Here is a 10,879-nt window from a genome sequence, read left to right as displayed (position 1 = left end):
AACACACACTTAGTCTACAAACTAGAAATATATGGGAAGTTTCTTAAATCTGACAAAGGGCCGTTGAGAAAGCCACAGCTGAAATCACAATTAATTGTTAAAGACTGGATGCTTCCTCCGTAAGATAAAGAACAAGACCAAAGATGTCATCTCTTGCCATTTCTACTTAACATTGTACTGGTGGTTCTAGCCAGAGCAATTAAGCAAGAAAAAATAAAAACAAGAAGGCATCTAGATTGGAATGAAATAAGTAAAACTGTACTGTCAGGCAACATATCCTGCATATTGGAAATTACAAAGGATTTTCTAAAAATCTGTAAGAACTAATAAATTCAACAAGTTTCCAGAATAAAAGTTGTATGCAAAAAATCAATTTTAGTTCTGTCAAGAGTCAAACAGAGACTGCTGAGTTTTCATGTGTCTGATTAGTCAAATAGAGCAACAAGCTGAAATGAAAGCAATAGTCACGCCTGTAATCATTTACTGTGATAGCATAAGCAAGAGATTAAGCCAAAGTAAATTCCATCTCCCACACTGTTCCATTTATGCCCATAGAACTGCACTGGGCAAAGGTCAGGTGGATCAATGCAAATATAGGGATCATGTCACTGCTGAGGGAGCCCCAAACAAAAGGTCCTGATGTTTGATATACTTGGGCATATAGGAGGGAAGAGGGGAGGGAGACAGCAAGGGCTCGGGCTCAGTAAGAGTGGTGGTAAGGTGTCTTCAGTGTTTTCCACTCTCCCCAAGAGAAGATCTAGGCATGGGCATATGAGGAATGCCTCTACCAAAGGCCCCCAGATAAAAAGCCTCCAAATGGAGGTGCCTGGGCTAGGAGTGCAATATTCACAAGAGCATGGCCCATCACGTCTGATTCTTGACTCCGACTCCTTTTCAGAGACAGCAGTGTGCTGACTGCACCAGGTCTGATGTGGGAAGGGCAGCTTTTCCCCTTGGGGCCTGCCAGGTAAAGCCTTTGTAATCACCTGTGGTCAGGCCTGAAAAACCGCACAGGATTTGGGTCTGGAGCCAGACTCATAACCTCTACGCTTTGATTTTTCACAGTCTAAGCAGAAACACAGTCTACTCCATCATGGACTTGAATGGGTGAGAATTTGAGGGGCTATGTCAAGATCCAGGTAATTAGTCTGATGCAACAGTGGACCATGGTCATGATCAAAATCACCCTAAGCAGGATCGGCAACAATTGCCCCAACCTATCTTTTCCTGGTTACTTTAAAGAGCCAGGAGGTTTCCTCCTTTATTCTGTAGAAATCTTTTTTCTGGCCTGGGTCATCAATTCAAGCACAGTACAGATTTGGCCAGTAAGGTGAAGCTGACTTGATGTCTTCTAGGATGGAGGCAGTGTCACGATACACACATAGGAAGTACAATCCCAGAAGGTACATGTGATCCCACCCATCGGGGCACCCAAGGCAGGAAATACCTTCTTTAGGCAATCAGGCTAACAGGGCTCCCAATGTGGCCTTCTATTATAGGCCACCTGCCCTAGTGGTTTTAGTCCAGTTCTAATAGTTCAGTATAGTCCTCGGTTTCAGAAGGACTTCCTGAGGGAATCCATCTTAATCATTTTGTTGTGTCTATGACAGCAGGTTGCCAGCCTCAGCACACACGTGGGATCCATGGTGCACATCAGCACTGCTCCTTGTGTGGCTGTCAGCACCTCTAGCCTCAAAGATGGACCAGGAGAGAGAGAGAAAGAGAGAGCAGCCACATAACATGGGGGTTGCAACCAAGTTGCCTCTCGCTTGACAAACTCCCACACTGTATAGCACTGGGTGAGGGAGTTGTAACTAATATACATGTGAATAGAGAAAAAATAGAGCATTTTTCAGATGAATATTACATACCATATAACATGGGCTATCTTGATTTTCTGTGGTAACTGTGCCAAATTTATCTTACCATCAGCAATTCAAGTCAGCATATGATTAAGTTTATGATAGCTGTAATTGTCATTTTCCAAAATCTATCTGTGTCATCTGAATAGACCAAATAGGTTAAATAAAAATGTGAGTAAAACCATTATGCCTCCATTTTTAATAATTTTCTTGGTGGCATTTATATCTGAGAATAGAGTTCAATCTCGTCATTTTTTCTTTCCTGCAAGCTAACCAGTGGAGTCAGAGACAACTATACCATAAGTTTGTAATTATCATTTACTGTTACTAAGATTTGCCTTCAATGGTCACATAAAAAATGATGTACAATAAGTCAATTAACAGTTTTGCTTCTGTGTACCATGGCCCACTAACATTCTACTTCTCCATTTCCTGTTGATGAAGTCGGTATTGCTTTCCAATCAAATGCCCAATAATATTTCCAAATGACTAAGTCCTGTTTTTCATCTCGTATGTTCTATATCAAAATTTATATCAGTCCGTGTTTCCAATAAAATATTCACCAATTTATTTCAAGCGAGAATAGCTTAAGAAAGAATTTCAATGCTTACAGAACTATCTGAAGGGCTGGGAGACCGACAGTGTGGAAAACCACGGTTGATCTTAAGAAAATGAGGATGTGCAAGAAATCACAGGACGACTGCCAGAGATTTCAACTGCACCAAAATGAGTGACTAAAAACAAAACAAAACAAAACAAACAAACAAACAAAAAACCCAACAGATTTTTTGAGATATTATTTACATTCCATCTATGGTGTGCAATTCAATGGTTTTAGTATATTATTGAGGCTTTGGGATATTCCTTCTCAGGGTTGTCGTACCAGGTTCCATGGGAACCACTTCTCAGTCATCCAAAAGTCACAGCATCTCATACACCTTCGTCAGGATGGTAGAGAAGCAGGAAGTCTTAATAATAATAATAATGATAATTTGAAGAGCTTGGGTATTATAATTTATGATATTTGCCTCAGTTTAATGACCCTTGAGATATCTAAAAGTTTGTGCAGTAACAGAGTGATGCCAATATCCGTCCTGCCCGTTCCCTATAATTTTCTCTCCAAGGACAATTAGACACGATCCTTGCTCTCCTCCAGAGAGAAGATTCAGAGATTGCCCCCACTCACCACAGGGAAAAGTTCAGTTGGTGTAGTATTTTATGATCCTCCCAGGAATTTGAATTCTCAATAGAAACTCAAGAATGTTTTTATTCATCTGATTCTAAAATAAAAGCTATGCTCCTGGGGTTCACTGAAGAAGTTTCAGCAAGTCTGTTGAATCTTCCCATATCTGGGATTTAATTTTATGAAGGCTGCCAGAGGGAGTAGAATTCTATACCCATTTTACAGGTATGTTTCTCATCTCTGTAGAGTTTATTCTAGGACATGCAATAGACTGAAATATCTTCAACAAGTGTTATCTTTTTTATTCAAAAATTAAATGTTTTTCAGGTATTGCTTATTGTCCTAACATCTCCTTATGTAGAAGAGATTTTCATCTGTGCTGGGAGGTGGTTTTTAGTACAGGTAGTTGAAATAGGACAAAATGACAGCAGAAATCACCATGGCTATGCCAGATAAATGACATTCCCTGGTGGTCTTCCCTCCTGACTCAAACTGTGCATTGCAGGTGGTTGGAAGAGCCACCCACATTTCTCTTCTTACACAGGAACTTCTTCCTGCTGTGGACAGGGGGTCCCAGGACTCCCTCAGCAACTCTCTCAGCACTACCTGCCAATGTCACCTGATAGCACTGGCCAGAGGTAACACAATCATCTCAATGAGAAGGAGCTCAAAGAATGAGCAGCTTTATGCCTAGGCGTTGTCTCTAAACAAGGCCCTGAAGTAGCCAAATTAATGAAAAGACTTTATCCATTACCTAGCCTAGATGAAGATACTGATGGCCAGAAATACCTCAATGGAAGAGACAATTCTAGCAACAGTTGCCATAAATCTTTTTCTTGGTGAAACAATGTGAAAGGTAAGTTTGTCATATAATTATTTCTTTGGGGAACTGTTCCTGGTTATCACCCCATCATAATAATTACTAGTGTTGAAATTACAGTATTTTACATAAAAATTTTTCCTACAAGTCTTCAACAAACACAAATACTAAGAGTTGGAGAAATGGAATAAAGCTCCCTGTCTGGAGAAACATTCTGGGTTGCAGAAGTGTCTGGGTCTGGGTGAGAAATTTCCCAAACTGATCCAAAAAATCTTGTTTTTTGGCTGGTATTATTTTATTTTCTCCATTGAAAATGTAAAATTTTAGGCATCACTACTGTGATATTTTCTTCTCTATTCCAGTGTGATAGCTGCTTAAGGATTTTAATCTACTTTCAATTTTATTTTTCATGTTGTCTATTTTTTAACAGCAAGATGGAAATGATAATGAAGATAAAATATTTATTAATCCAGACAGAAAAATAACCAGACTAAAAAGTCTAGAAACAAATAAATGCTTCTACTGGGTAGGAATAGACTGAATTATCTTCAACAATATCGTTATCTTTTATATTCAGAAATTAAATGTTTTTCAGACTTGCTTATTGTGCTTAACTGTGTCTAAATAAAATGTTATGACACAATGTTACTATCCCCCATTTGTCATTCTGTAGGAATATTCCTTAATTTACCAAAAATAATTCAATGCATATTTATATAGAACTCTCCCCAAATGTAATAAATTTGTAGAAGTTAAAGAATCTATGATTTTGTCTCTGTTTTACTGAGCCATTGTTATCAAACACTGCCCATGTAACTGATCCCTCACTTAGTCCCACGGTTTGTAAAAGTTCATAATGCTGACACATGTGTCTTCAAGCCTATTCCTTAGCTTATTTTACCTCCATATAGAGTAGTTTGTCCAAAGAGCTATTACTCTGATAATGTCTCCTTATATGCATCAGTTCAGAGCAGGTGTAAGATACAGTATTAGTTTTCTACAGCTGGTGTAACAAATTGCCACAAATGTGGTCACTTAAAACAATATAAACTTATTTTTTCACATTTCATCAGTTTTCTAGAAGTCTGAAATCTGGCAGGATCGTGCTCCCTGAGGGGACTTGAGGGGAGAATGTCTTCCTTGCCTCTTCCAAATTCTTGGGAGTGTCAGCATTCCATGGTTTCTGGCCACATTCTTTGTGCTCCATCTTCACATTGCTTTTTCCTCTGTGTGCCTTCTCTGGTTTATTTCAAATCTCCTTCTGTCTTTATCACATCAGGACACTTGTCATTGGAATTAGAGCTCACCCATTAGGTTGAGGATTATCTCATCTCAAGATCCTTTATTAATTAATTAATCACATCTTCAAAAAATACCCTTTCCAATTAAGCAGCATTTACAGGTAATGAGCATTAAGGTGAGGACATATCTATTTTGGGATCATATTCAATCCACTACAGATACCAACATATTTAAATGTGGCCATTTAATTACAGATGTAACATAGTTCAGATCATTTTGCATATTTAAACTTATCCTTTACAAGCACTGTTTTTAATTGTTTTAACTTTTCAAATGATTTTTTCAATTGATTTGTAACTAAATTTTTTAATATGGTAGAAACCATGTCTTTGTCAATAGATAAAAAGACATAGTATGCATATTTAATATACATATATAAATATTATATAGAGTTAATATACATAATACATATGAGTGACTAAATACATGTGACTAAAACGTCATACATTCAACTAGTAAATATTTGAGTGACTTCTTCATCTACAACTGTATTGTTATTGTAAGAAACATAAAGAAGTAAAAGACATAGCACCATTCATCATCTGGTGAAGGGGTATCTTTATTCAAACAAGAGACATTTGATATTGATGCCTTTTCACCTTTGATTTTATCTTTCAGATTATCTGTATCTTTATAGGGAGGATATAACTCTTTTATCTTTTATCATTTACCATGCCTATACATTTAATAGGGGCTGAAGAGCCTACCTTATGAATTTCCTGTAATTTGGTAGAATAGAAAATATCTTGTTTATAGGGTGTCTATCTAGTAGACTTTGAATGGTGCCTAAACAAGATCAAGTGGGATGTGTCCTTTCTCTTGATAATAACTGGTTGTCTACATGCAACAAAACACTTCAGATGAAGAAACCTATGTAGCACCCATTGGGCTTACACAATGGAGCCAGTGGACAGGCACAGTGTGTAAGGACACTAGCATTTTTAAAAGACCCATATGCATTTTTCACCTCAATATAGGCCTGTCTGACAATTTACATTTACCTACGCCTGATATTTTCCAAGGAATATTCAAAAATTTTTAACATTGTTTTTATTACCGAATCCATTTTGCATTCATATGCATTAGAACAAAGTCTGTAATAAGTATGAACTAAAATTATACCCATCATTTTAAGAAATTTAACTCATAACTGTCTGAGAATGTATTGTCTGCTCTGTGGATACCTTGCTGTAAGCCATGTGTGAAAAAAATGAGATTATATTTATGAAGTATTTTTAAGTGCTATAGTATTGGTTATTTTAAAATATGGTTTAACATGTAATTTCTGTAAGGTTAAAGACATTTCCTCTGTTCAATGTATAGTGAGTGTCAAATCATTCCAGATTTCATTCTTCCGTGAGACAGAATTTCCTGTCAGTCCTGAAACTGGGATTGAGAAGAGACTAGATTGAATACAATGTGAGAAATCTGTATCTCTAGTTCTTAATAATATAGTTAGAAAAATATCTAGGAAATAAATCTTAAGGGTAGTGTTGGGATCGTTCTCTGACATAGAACCATATGAAAACTATGGAGTGAAAAACACAAACAGATGTGACATAAAATTATGTCACCTCCTTTAACTTAGAGGGTAAGTAGCTCAGGGTCACAGGTAGAATGAGAGAGAATTTCATCCTAATAACCAAATAACTATACACATTACAAGTCAGGTAGTACTTAAATTTGTGGAGTATTAATTTCTATTTAATATATTTTTCTTCTTTTTTAGTATCTAATACAAACTGAGGTAAGAATGAACCAAAGGAAGTGATTTTAGATAGATTTTTACCAAAGTATTAAAGGAGATCAATGCTTCTCTGGTAGACAACGTAAAAGAAGCAGCCATAAAAGAAGGACAACTACCTTGGAAAAGTGAACCAGGGATTGTAGAGTCATGACTGCTAATTTTGACACCGTTCCCCACTTATTGGATTCTTATAGGGATAAGTCTTGAGAAATCTGGATTTTTTGCTTGTTTGATTTTTAGATGACTAGAAATAGCTACATACTTAACACATAGATACATAGAAAAATTGTTTGGTTGACTTCACTGAGCACTGCTAAGTCTCAGAATTTACTATTAGGATTCCATGACAAAAAAGAAAACAAACAAACAAACAATGGCAACATCAAATACATGATAAAGTATATATATTTTAATTACTGAAGCATTATACAAAGGTACTTTAAAAATGTCATTTGAAGTATCGTATTATCTTTAAATTCTATTTTTCCAAGAACTGTTTGAAGAGTTCTTGTATTGCGTACAATCTAATGATGAGATAACATATTAAATAAATTATAATATTTGTATTTAAAGAAATAATCAGTGTCTCTTCAAAGTATGTTACAAAGAAATATTTGACATGGAAAATAGTTCATGATATATTTCTAAATGACAGAAATAATTAATCAATCAATGCTGTTTCATATAATTTCTAAATTTATGATATATATGAAAATAGATTTAGAGCAGAAATGTGTAATTGTACAGTTATTAACAATGATAACCTTTGATTTTAAGTTAAAGTTATTATCTCTTTAGTCTTTTAACTGGAATTTCATAATGTTTTTCTGTAATGAGATTGATGTCACAATCTCGTACAAGGTAGGGACCACATTGTTCACAAAATGGACCACACGCTTGAAATGTTAATCTCTAAATCTAAAATGTTCAAGAGTCTGTAAGTTTCTAAAAAAAGAATATAAGCAAGAAAATAATATAAACCTGGTAATTAATAAGGTGCTAGGATTACAAATATATATTTTTACTAAAAATAAAATAATGAATAATATTGAAACCATTTTCTTTACTGCTAATGTTAATTTATTGAAATAGACTTGACTTCCCAAAGGAAGTCAGTTAAATTATATTCAGTTTTCAGAAGTAATCTTGAGAGTGTTTATTCCCTGCAACAATTTGTATATCTTTCCAAATTACATGCTCTTACTTTTAAGTGAGGATACCAGAAATTTGTGATATCCTAATGATAAAAGTAATAAAATATGTTATCCCAATAAAGTTATTGAAAGCTAAAAAACAGATATTGGTTTACAAATATGAGTATAAATGAAAAGTAATCAGACTTTTTGAATAAATGGCTGTTTTGTTGCTGAAGTGGAGAATGATTCTATTAGAAGTAATGAAATGCTCAGAAATGGTGGGAACATGTTAAAAGGACAGAAGAGCAAGCAGGGAGGGTCCAAATGTAGAAACATTAAGCATCAAAAATAATAAAAATAATAAAGCATAACCCATGGAATAAAAAAAATCCATGAATCCAAACTGATGGAAGGATGGATGGATAGACAGAAAGATACACAGAAATATAGATAGACAGGAAGATTGATAGGATGCACTTTTTATACTAAATTGCCAGCCGATAAATGCAAAATCAGTGGAACTAGAACAACACATTTTTAATGATCGTTACTAATATTAGGTCAGGCAAGATAATCAATGGATGCGAAAACCAGTGACTGAAATGAACTACTGACTAGTTCTTAAATGAAAAACAAGATATTTATATAATAATTTTAATGGATGCCTCAGAAATTAATTAGGGAAAAATAATAATTACATAATGGACCACATCAAAACAAGACCAGGAAAGCCATGGAAATGGAGATGCCCGAGAACTTGGGGACCCAACCCCCACACCAGCATGCAGGGACATCGAACATGGAGTCAAGATACATGATTGGCCAGCTTTGAAATTTAATGTCTTCCCTGCTGGTTTTCAGACTTGTTTGGAAACTGTTACACCTTTCTTTTGGCCTATTTTTCCCTTTTTCAATGGGAACATGTACCCTATGTTTGTCCCACCATTGTATCTTGGCAGAAGATAACTTGTTTTGATTTCATAGATGAGATGTTGGACTTTGGACCTTTTGAGTTGAAACAAGTTAAAACTTTGGGGATGGAATGAATGTACTTATCTATGAGAAGGACATGAACTTTGGGGGCCAGGGGTGGAAAGCTATGGATTGAATGAATTGTGTCTCACAAAGTCCATGTATTAGAAGCTTAGTCTCCACTCTACCTTTTAAGGGTGAGAAATTTTATTATGGTAATTGAAAGGTGGGGTCTTGAAAAGGTGATTAGATTGTAGAACTACACCATAGTGAATGGATTAACAGTGGTAGTTGGGGGTATGGGTTTGAGGGCTTTAAAAGAAGAGCACATGAGAGGTTAACCGCTCTCTGCTCCACAATTTCTGCCATGTGAGAGCCCTGGGTCACTGTCACCACCACCAAGACCCTTACCAGATGGACTTTGTATTTTCGAGCCTCTGAAATTGTAAGCAATACGTTTTGCTTTCTTGCAAATAACCCAGTTCCAAGTACTTTGTTATAAGCAACTAAAATGGACTAATATATGGGGAAAATATTTCAAGTGCAAGAACAGCAAAGATAAGTGACAAATATAATGTGCTATCTTGGATTAGGTCCTGGATGGGTAGGACTAGAAGGAGAATACTGTGGATGGGAGAAAAGAAATGTCAATACTATCCTTTTTGATTTTAATAATTATACTGTTTTGGTTAGTAAATGATTTTTCTTTGGTGAAAAAATGAGGAATTTAGTGGTACATGAGCATCATGTCTATAGTTTAGTGGCAAAATGTTCTTGTACATAGAAGAGAATAAGACAAACAGGAAAGAACTGCTAGCATTTGCTGAATCTGCATCAAGGTATCTGGGAGTTTTTTGCATAATTCTTGACACATGCCTGTAAGTTTACATTTATTTCATAGTAAAGTGTTAAAAAGAGACCAGTAATACATCTTGGGAAGTTGGAGATGTTGTCATATAGGAACAAGCTTACAACTTTTCGCTGAGCTCATTTTGAGATAACTAATTTTCATTGATTCCCCAATTTTGACCTTTCTATCACACTTCAGTCCTTGACAGACTATCATTAAGGAATGGGAGGCAACCAATCATGGGTCACAGAATTCATCCTGGTGGGATTCCAGCTCAGTGCAGACATGGAGGTGCTCCTCTTCTGGATCTTCTCCCTGTTATATGTCTTCAGCCTGTTGGCAAATGGCATGATCTTGGGACTCATCTTTCTGGACATGAGACTGCACACCCCCATGTATTTCTTTCTAACACATCTGGCTGTCATTGACATGTCCTATGCTTCTACCAATGTCCCCAAGATGCTGGCAAACCTAGTAAACCAGAAAAGAACCATCTCCTTTGTTCCATGCATAATGCAGACATTCTTGTATTTGGGTTTTGCTGCTACTGAATGCCTGATTTTGGTTGTGATGTCCTATGACAGGTTTGTGGCCATCTGCCACCCTCTCCAGTACACTGTTGTCATGAGCTGGAGAGTGTGCACAGTCCTGGTTGTCATTTCCTGGGCATGTGGATTTATCCTGGCCCTGGTACATGCAATTCTTCTCATAAGGTTGCCTTTCTGTGAGCCCTGGGAGGTGAACCACCTTTTCTGTGAAATTCTGTCTGTCCTCAAGCTGGCCTGTGCTGACACTTGGATCAGCAAAGTGGTCCTGTTTGCTGCCTCTTTGTTTGTCTTAGTTGGGCCCCTTTGCTTAATGCTCGTGTCCTACATGCACATCATCTGGGCCGTCCTGAAGATCCAGTCAAAGCAGGGCCGCATAAAGGCCTTCTCCACCTGTTCTTCCCACCTCTGTGTTGTTGGGCTCTTCTTTGGCATAGCCATGGTGGTTTATATGGTCCCAGA

The 10,879-nt window shown here is 36.5% G+C and overlaps 1 protein-coding gene across 1 annotated transcript; it reads left to right on the top strand.

Moving 5' to 3' along the window:
* Window positions 1-10,094: 10,094 nt before the first annotated feature.
* Window positions 10,095-10,871, top strand: LOC103602648 (olfactory receptor 2A2-like; the record flags this gene model as incomplete). The annotated part of the gene is made up of 1 exon (XM_008587071.1): window positions 10,095-10,871. A coding segment is annotated over exon 1 (777 nt), but the record flags the coding sequence as incomplete, so codon positions are not given.
* Window positions 10,872-10,879: the final 8 nt, after the last annotated feature.

This window comes from Galeopterus variegatus, unplaced genomic scaffold, assembly GCF_000696425.1.
Source record: "Galeopterus variegatus unplaced genomic scaffold, G_variegatus-3.0.2 Scaffold4244, whole genome shotgun sequence".
NCBI classification, from domain to species: domain Eukaryota; kingdom Metazoa; phylum Chordata; class Mammalia; order Dermoptera; family Cynocephalidae; genus Galeopterus; species Galeopterus variegatus.
The sequence above is the reverse complement of the archived record's forward strand: the minus strand, read 5'-3'. Positions and strand labels throughout refer to the sequence as shown.